General features: G+C 50.4%; 1 protein-coding gene across 1 annotated transcript; it reads right to left on the bottom strand.

Moving 5' to 3' along the window:
- Positions 1-1,999: 1,999 nt before the first annotated feature.
- Positions 2,000-3,874, bottom strand: PPP1R3E (protein phosphatase 1 regulatory subunit 3E). Its single transcript, XM_084767322.1, has 2 exons — positions 3,159-3,874; positions 2,000-3,060 (listed from the first exon to the last, which is right to left on the bottom strand). Exons 1-2 carry the CDS (start codon positions 3,573-3,575, stop codon positions 2,638-2,640), a joined length of 840 nt encoding a protein of 279 aa, XP_084623448.1. The 5' UTR covers positions 3,576-3,874; the 3' UTR covers positions 2,000-2,637.
- Between the last annotated feature and the right edge of the window lie 5,299 nt (positions 3,875-9,173).

The following is a 9,173-nucleotide window of genomic DNA, read 5'->3' as shown; positions in this document are numbered from 1 at the left end:
GCTGTACAGAAGGCTGGCATTTAAGTACGTCCCCAAGCTTGCTAGCAGGCGGGCGGGCTAGTGCCCTGCTGGCCTCACAGTGCTGCAGTGCTGGCACCGCAGACAGCAGGGGAAAAGTCTTCAGCCCTTGGAGGACAGGAAGGCACAGCATTATCAGGAACGATGCTCTTTCCTTACGGTAGATGATAGATATTACAGCAAAGGTTTTAATTTTGTTCTTAAAAGGAAAAAAGAGAGAGAGAGAGAGAGAGACATACCACCATGGTTACACAGAGACCATGCCTGGGCTCAAACTGCTGAGCTTAGACTTATTTCTTAAACAAGGACAGTAGCGGGTCAAGCCACAGTGCCATTTAAACATGCACGTAGAACGGTCAGCACGCAAAAGTTAAAAATGGGAGCCATCACTACTGTTAGTATGACTTAACTGTTGACATACACATTAGGGATGACGTCACAACAACTGAACCTCAACCCAGTCTCCCTGGACTCCTTGTTGTTGAAGACTAGGTGGGGCACTGTCTGGTGGTTTGCAGGACAGCTCCTCCCCTTCCTCTGCAGAACCTGAAGGAGATCCACAGGACGCATCAGTCTTCTTCACGAGGTAAGATGACGCCTAAATGGGCGTCTGTCTGAGGAATGACGGGAGGGGCGAAGGAACAGACCCCCAAATGAATTCTGCACATATGTGTGGCTATCTGGTAGAGAAGGCGGGGGGGGGGGTTGTGGGGGGTGAGAAATTATTCTTCGAGAAGCTGGTAACAGAAAGGGAGGTGGGAAGCCAGGTCCCTGGGAGGTCCCAGTTCAATGGGAGCAGTGGGAATTCTTTCCCCTCGAGAGAACTGTCAAGGAGGTAGGTATCTGAGGACGGTGGCTCAACTGCGGCCTTGGAGAAAAGAAACTGCAGTCCTCATCCCTTCTCAAGGGGAAGGGGATGCCCAGCAGACAGCAAGGGTCAAGGGAGTAAGAAAAGGCAGCGTCCTCGGTGGTCAGAGAACAAGGGACGGGAAGGGAGAAAGACAGCACAGCCGGCTCCACCTGAAGGCTCCTGGGACATGGAGTGCCAGTGTGAGTGGCCATGGCAGAAGGCTCCCGGTTCTCCACTCCACTGGCTCAGGACATGGACAAAGCTGCCACCTTCTGGTACCACTTAGCTCTCAAACTGCTCTCATTATTGCTTGCTTGCTTGCTTTCTTTCCTTTTTTCTGAGACAGGGTCTCTCTGTGTTATCTCTGTCCTGGACTCACTTTGTAGACCAGGCTGGCCTCGAACTCACAGCAATATGCCTGCCTCTGCCTCCCGAGTGCTGGGATGAACAAGCACCACTTTCCCAAACATCGACACTCATCTCTATTTTCTCAGGGGACCCAGGCTAGAAGTCAGTGGAGGAAAGCAAACACCAAAGGGTACAGGGTGAGGTGGCTTGCTTGCCATGGGCTGCACTGAGGCTATCTGCTGGTTGCTTGCTTCCTGGGTCCTGGATCATGTGTGCCCCCCAAACAAGAGGATCTATCTACCCTCTCCAGCAGTCACAGGCTCGCTGTGTTGGGTAAGCCTTGTCCCATGTAGCCCTGGCTGGCCTCAGACTCAAACAGTCCCCTTACATACGCCACCACACCTGGCTTCCTGTGTGGTTTGTGACTACAGCACTAGGTTGGAGGATGTCCTTTCTAACCTATACTGTGCCATAAATAGATCATAAAACGCCAAAAAGTAGCCACAAGAGCATAGTGGCTCACACCAGCACGGCAGAAGCTAAGGCGGGAGGCTTGCACATGGGAGGCCAGCCTGGGCTAGAGATTGTGTCGTCATTGTTGTCTCCGCCTCCCCCCCAAAGGGTGGCCTTAGGAGGCCACTTCACTTCTCACGGAGGAAACAGGGGCCCAAAACCATAAAGAAACCTGCTTAATCACAGAGACACTCAATGGATTTTCCTCTTTTAAGAGGCACAAAGTAAGGAATGCCTTTCATGGTTCACTGTCCCTTGACAAAGAGTCCATAAAGTGCTGAGGTTTTAATAAGGCACCCAGAAAAGTAAGGCTGGCATTCATTTTTTTTTTTTTTCTGGAAGCCTATGTAAACCCCTTAGATGCCTCACGATTTGGCTAAAAGGGCAGACCGGGAGTTACTACTGCTACCATCTTTACTCCTACTGAGGCTTGCTGGGGTGGCTGAAGGAACTCAAAACGTACAACCTGTCATCCCCCCGCCCCCCAAACTCTTGAAGACTGAAGCCACGAACTGCTGAGAGACAAGGGAATCCTGTTATACTGCCAGGGGACAAAGGTCAGATTCCGAGGGGGTTAAGCAAGGCAATTTCGGCTCAGACGAAGCTAGGACGGGCAGGAGATGGGGGCCTGAGGTGGGAAGGCCAGTAAGAGGGAAGCAGCCCGAATGACTTCGCTGGGCTGGACTTCGGCTCAAGGCTGCTCAATCCATAAGGCTTCCTAGCCCGAGGTGGCTTCTTGACCTTCTGGGCTTCCTTTCTTGATTCTCTGGGACTGCTCTCCACAGCCAGTTGTGGGTCTCCGGTTCCAGGCGCCACAGCCTCCCCCCAACCCCCATCCCCGCCGGGGGACCTCCGGGTTTTGGTGTGTGTGTGTGTTTTCCCCAGCTGTGGCCAGCAATAGTCTAATCTCAAATAAAATGGATCCAGCCCTGAGCCTCCGCGGCTCCGGCACCACCAGGGTGCTCCGGCCCAAGAAGCGCGTAATCACGACCGCCGTTGTTGTCCCAGAACTCGCGGCCGGTAACACGGTAGCGAAGGGCGAAGAGCAGCGTACCGCCTACCGGAGGCGCCGGCAGGCGGAAGGCGAAGCGGTCAGCCCGGGGAGGGGCCGGGGCAGGACCGGCGTAGGAGGCGGGCGATTCCCGCAGGCTGCGCCAGCCGTCCGCGCTCCAGCGCACGCTCACGCGCTTCTCGTAGGCCAGGTCCAGCACGCGCGCGCTCCCGGCCACGCCCAAAGGGCCCGCGTCGGCGCGCTCCAGGCAGATGCGCTGCGCCTGCAGCCGGGCGGCGAAACCGGGTTCCAGGGCGGGCTCCAGGGCAGCGCGCGCCTCCTGGGGAGAGAGGGCGGGGAGTCAGGTCAGGGAGGGACTGGGAGCGAGGAGGCTGAGGTCCGGAGGCGGAGCAGGGCAGGCCAGGGCGGGGCGCATACCTGGAGGCCGCGGGTGCGCGGCAGGCAGGGCGCGAAGTGGCGCAGAGCGTCCCTCTGCAATTGCACCTGCACGTGGCGGGGCACCCGGGGCGGCTCCCCCGGGCGGAAGCGGCGGACCACGGCCAGCTCCAGTCCCAGCGCGTCGGCGAAACGCACTCTTTTGCGAGTGTCGGGGCTGCGGCTGCGGGCTGCCCGCGCCCCGCCGCCACCTGCGGGCGCCGAGCGAGCCCGGCGCCCCCGGCCCGGAATGTGAGCCCGGGAGCGGGCGCCCGGTCGGATCCCGCCCTCCCCCGGCTCCTCCTCCGACTCCTCCTCGAGGCTCGGCCGCTGGCTGCGGTAGTAGGCGCGCTCCGTCAGTGCTGCTATAAAGCTCAGGTTGCGAGGGATGTCGTTGCGTGGAGGCCGCTCGTGGGACATGTCACCCCTGCTTCCCCAGCGGGGCCAGCGCGCAGTGCCCGGCGCGTCCTCGCCCTTCCGCTAGCTCTGCGTCCGTGCATAAGGTGTAGGGCTGCTCGGCAGCTGCTAGCCGAGGGACTCTCCTTGATGTCACCTCGCGTACTCCCGACTGCTCCGTTTCCTTGACCACCTTTTCCTTCCTCCCTTTGGCGGTCAGCCTCGGTTTCAGACTATCAGTCCTGCCTGCTTTCAGCTGTCTGCTCTGAGCGTGCGCTCAGCGGCGCTCACCCTTCGGTTCTGCGGGCCTCCCTGACCCGGCCCCCGCCCACAGCCCTCTGACAGGTGGCTCCGCATCTATCTTCACTGCTGCACCAGGGGGCGGGACTGACTTCATCCTTGGGGTCCCAGATGGGTTATTCCAATATGACAAGGGTTAAAGCAGGGAGGAAAAAGTAATCTTTCGTTGCCTTGCACAGTGAAGTTCAAAATGCTGAGAGCTTAACCCTCTTTAGAGTTCAGAGTTTTCTTAAACCCAGGCTACAGGTTTGGGACGGGGTGATGACGAATGTAATGAAAGAAAGGCCACGAATCCCAGGTAAAAGACTCAAAAGCATGAGCGGTGCCACTGGCTGAGAAGAGTAGTGGGGACACCTTAGCTTATAGTTACGTTCCCTGCTGTGTGACCTTGAGAAAGAGACAACTTCTCTGGACCTTGGTCTTCTCACTCAAAAAACAAAACAAAACAAACAAAAAACAGTTCTAATCTCCAACTGTGAATATTTTCACGAATGGAATCTATTTCTGATTTCGTGGCAGTTGGCAGTTTTAAGATTTATCCTGTAGATAGCGTTCTGCTTGCCTGCATGCTTGCACCCCAGAAGAGGGCACCAGATCTCACTGTAGATGTTTATGAGTCACCGTGTAGTTGCTGGAATTGAACTCAGGAGTTCTGGAAGAATAGCCAATGTTCTTAACCTTTGAGCTATCTCTTCAGCCTCCTCATGGCAGGGTTTTTGTTTTTGTTTTTTTTAATTTGTTTGTTTTTTCAAGACGGAGTTTCTCTGTGTAGCCTTGGCTGTCCAGGACTCGCTTTGTAGACCAGGCTGGCCTCAAACTCACAGCAATCTGTATGCCCCTGCCCCCCCCTCCGCCCCCATCCCCAGTGCTGGAATTAAAGGTGTGCACCACCACACCTGGCTGGCAGGTTTTTTGTTTTGTTTTGTTTTTTGCTTTAAGATTTATTTATTATTTATACGGTATTCTGCCTGCATGTGAGCCAGCAGGCCAGAAGAGGGCACCAGATCTCATTATAGATGGTTGTGAGCCACCGTGTGGTTTCTGGGAATAGAATTCAGGACTTTTGGAAGAACAAACGCTGCTCTTATCCTCTGAGCCATCTCTCCAGCCTAAATGTGTACCCCAGGCTGGCCTCAAACTCGTGATCCTCCTGCCTCCACCTCCTTCAGCAAATCCTACCGGTGTGTGCCACCTCAACTGGCTCATGGCAGTTTTTATACATGGTTGGCCTTGCAGTTATTGAGTTGAACTTCCAAAAAGGCCACGGGACTAGCTATTGTCCATTTCAGTTTTTGAAAAACATACTAGTGACAATGTATGTACAATATTTTCTAACTTACCTACTGTTTTTTTTAAAGATTTGTTTAATTTTTAATTATGTGTATCGTGTAAACTTATCTTTTATTCTCCTGACTCAGTTGTTGTCTGTGAGGCTTACTGCCTCCTTCTGCTAACCTAGGCCTGGTCCTGGAAGCTTCTAGCCTCCATACAATCTAACCTAGGCCTAGAATGTTCTCGTTCTAGACTTACTGCTTAGGAAGCTCACCCTTCCTTGTTCTTTCTGAGCTCTGGACCAGCTGGTTCAACTCAGCTGTTCTGTCTCAAACTCTTTTTCCCAGCTGACTCTTTTAATCCGGCTTCTCTCCTGGCCCGGAATTGCTCTGCTTGGCCTCAAGACTTACTCAGCCATCTGCTCTAATCTGGCTTCTCATTTTCTGGTTTATTCCATCTTCACCTGAGTTCTGTTTCTTCATCCCCCTCTCTCTATTGCTGTCCTGGTAAAACTGCCCCTCCCTCTCTGCACTGCCCCATTAAGTAGCTTCTCTTTCTTCTGGCCTCCAAGGGCACCTGCAGTCACGTGAGCATAGCCCCTCCAGAGACACGCACAAGCACAGAATTAAATTTTTAAAAATAAAAATTAATAAAATGGGCTGGGCATGGTGACCTTTAATCCCAACACTCGGGAGGCAGTGGCAGGTGCATCTCTGAGTTTGAGGCCAGCCTGGTCTGTAGAGTGAATTCCAGGACAGTCGTGGCTACACTGAGAAACCCTATTTTGAAAACTCAAACAAACAATTAATTAAATACTAAGATGGGGCCAGGCATAATGGCACACACCTTTAATCCCAGCACTCAGGAGACAGAGGCAAGACGATCTCTGTGAGTTCAAGGCCAGCCTGAACTATATAGTGAGTTTCAGGACAGCCATGGCTATGTAGAGAGAGACCCTGTTTTGGAAGAAAAGAACAAGAGAAAAATTTTAGAGCAGAAATGAAATCACTAAATGTATTTATTTGTGGTGCTGGGTTGCAACCCAGGGGCTCATGCATGCTGGGCAAGCACTCTGCCACTGAGCTCATGAGGTCTATACATATCTATAGTATAGCTTAACACAACAAAACAACCACACAAACAGCTCAACTGGAAATAACAGACTTTTTTTTTTTTTTGAGACCGTCTCTCTGAGTAGCCCTGGCTGTCCTGGACTCACTCTGTAAACCAGGCTGGCCTTGAACTCACAGAGATTCACCTGCCTCTGCATCCCAGGTGCTGGGATTAAAGGCGTGCGCCACCACCAACCAGTTATTAGGGTCTCTTAAGACCAGTAATAAAAACAAATGCAGTGTGGGGTGCACTCCCATTATCCATGCACTAACCAGGAGGTGCAGGAGAAGGTTTGTCAGTGTCATCTTTATCTACATAGTGAGTTCAAGACCAGCTTGGACTACACAAGACCCCAAGCAGAACAGACCTTCAAAGTATATTTCAGGTAAATGCTGTAGACTAAACTTTAGTGCAAGTGAAAGCCTTAAATTAGATCTGTGTCTAAAAACAAATGGGGAATAGCTGGGCAGTGGTGGCGCACGCCTTTAATCCCAGTACTTGGGAGGCAGGGACAGGCGGATCGCTGTGAGTTCGAGGCCAGCCTGGTCTACAAAGTGAGTCTAAGGACAGCCAAGGCTACACAGAGAGACCCTGTCTCGAAAAACAAACAAACAAAAAAACCAAATAAAAACAAATGGGGGGGGGGTGTCTTTCTGGTGACACCTAGAGCGATCAGTCCAAGAACAAGGAAGAAATGAGTGGAGGAGTGGGCACCACCGGGCGTGGTGGCGCACGCCTTTTATCCCAGCACTCGGGAGGCAGAGGCAGGTGGATCAATGTGAGTTCGAGGCCAGCATGGTCTACAAAGTGAGTCCAGAACAGCCAAGGCTACACAGAGAAACCCTGTCTCCAAAAACAAAAAATAAACAAAACCCAACTCTACTTTATTTGGGGTGTTTAGGCTTCAACTTTCTTCCAACCTCCCAACCCTACATAGGAAAGAGAAGATTAGAGGAGATGGGCCCTTTGCTTCTCCCAGCTGTTTGGGGCTGTACCAATCTCCGTTAACAGCAGATGCAGCCAGCAGTCTCCTTCAAGCTGCTGTGCCTGGCAGCATTTCTCTTTCTGTCTTCTCCAAACTGCCACAGTGCAGAGGTTCATGCATTTAATCACAGCACTCGGGAGGCAGAGGCAGGTGGATCGATGTGAGTTCAAGACTAGCTTGATCTACAAAGTGAGCCCAGGACAGTCATGGTTACACAGAGAAAGCCTGTCTCAAAAAACAAACAAGAAACCCAAACTGCCACACCATCATCCCTGGTCTCTTTAAACTGCTACATGCCACACACCAACACCGTGTGCCCTGACATTCTCTCTCTGGGTTCTCATTTACATCCTCAGAGCTCTAGACTGTGTCCCTCTCTTTACCCTATGAGGAAGGCCTTACCAGCTGGCAAAAGCCATGCTCCACACAAGACAGTTAACACCTGTGGACAAGCTAAAGTCCAAACTGAAATCCCACACTTGGGATTAAAACAAAAACATTTATATAACACAACTGAGTTTATTTTTGGAGGGGGGATGTTTCATGACAAGGTCTCTCTGGGTAGCTTTGGCTGTCCCAGACTCACTCTGTAGACCAGGCTGGCCTTGAACTCACAGTGATCTGCCTCCCAAATGCTGGGATTAAAGGCATGCGCCACTATCCCTAGCTATACAACTGAGTTTATAAAGAAAACAAAACTTGAAGGAGGAGGAGGAAGAGAAGAAGAAGTCGGCGCATGCCTTAATCTCAGCACTTGGAAGGCGGAGGCAGGTGGTCTCTGTTTTTAATTTACATATAACCTAATAATGTTTATTACTAGGCCTATACTTATCACGGCAGTATAACCCGTTAGCAATCAATCAAGACACAGACATCTGTTATATTTTAAAATAGCCTTAGTTAACCTGGAGCAGGGCAGATATTAACTCACTAAACTACTTCCCATAGTGGGGCAAGTATGGGATACCTATCCCAATCCCATGTCATCTGTTTCTATGGATCTCTGTGAGTTCGAGGACAGCCTGGTCTACAAAGTGAGTCCAGGACAGCCAGGGCTACAGAGAGAGACCCCGGCTTTTTGTTTTGTTTTGTTTTGTTTTGTTTTTGTTGTTGTTTTTTTTCTCCAAGACAGAGTTTCTCTGTGTAGCCTTGGCTGTCCTGGACTCACTTTGTAGAACAGGCTGGCCTTGAACTCACAGTGATCCGCCTGCCTCTGCCTCCTGAGTGCTAGGATATTAAAGGAGTGCATCACCACCGCCCAGTGAAACCCTGTCTTGAAAACAAAACAAAACAAAACAAAAGAACCCAAAACTTCCATTACACCCTCCTGTGGATCTGTTGTAATCAGAAGACCTCTTGCCTTAGGAACTTGCTCTATGTAAATATATTATCATGAGCTGGGCAGTGGTGGCTCATGTTTTTAATCGCAGCATATCTGAGGCAGAGGCAGGCAGATCTCTGTGAATTCGAGGCTCGAGGTCTATACAGTACCAGGACAGCCAGGACTACACAAAGAAGAAACCCTGTCTTAAAACACACACAGAGTTGTATTTTTTTTAAAGATATGTTTATTATGTATACAGTGCACATCAGATCATATTATAGATGGTTGTGAGCCACTATGTGATTGCTGGGAATTGAACTCAGGACCTCTGGAAGAGCAGTTGGTGCTCTTAACTGCTGAGCCACCTCTCCAGTCCACAGAGTTTTATATATACATAATATATATACATACACATACATATATATTATGTGTATATATTTTATAAGTATATATTATAGAAATATATACAAAATATACATGTATATATAAATATCCATATTTATATATTATACACATCTATGTGTATACGTAAATATATACGAACCATATATGTGTGAATATATATATTCATGTGTAAGTTTAGATACATGTAATCTGTAATACAACAGGCATTAATCTTAATATTGGT

This window comes from Acomys minous (genome assembly GCF_964271855.1).
Source record: "Acomys minous genome assembly, chromosome: 18".
Classification (NCBI taxonomy): domain Eukaryota; kingdom Metazoa; phylum Chordata; class Mammalia; order Rodentia; family Muridae; genus Acomys; species Acomys minous.
This window is presented reverse-complemented; position numbering and strand designations above follow the sequence as displayed.

Coding starts and splice junctions, on each gene's coding strand:
- PPP1R3E (XM_084767322.1), bottom strand. CDS start 3,575: ATGTCCCACGAGCGGCCTCCACGCAACGACATCCCTCGCAACCTGAGC. Junction 3,061..3,158: donor CGCGCACCCGCGGCCTCCAG/GTATGCGCCCCG, acceptor CTCTCTCCCCAG/GAGGCGCGCGCTGCCCTGGA.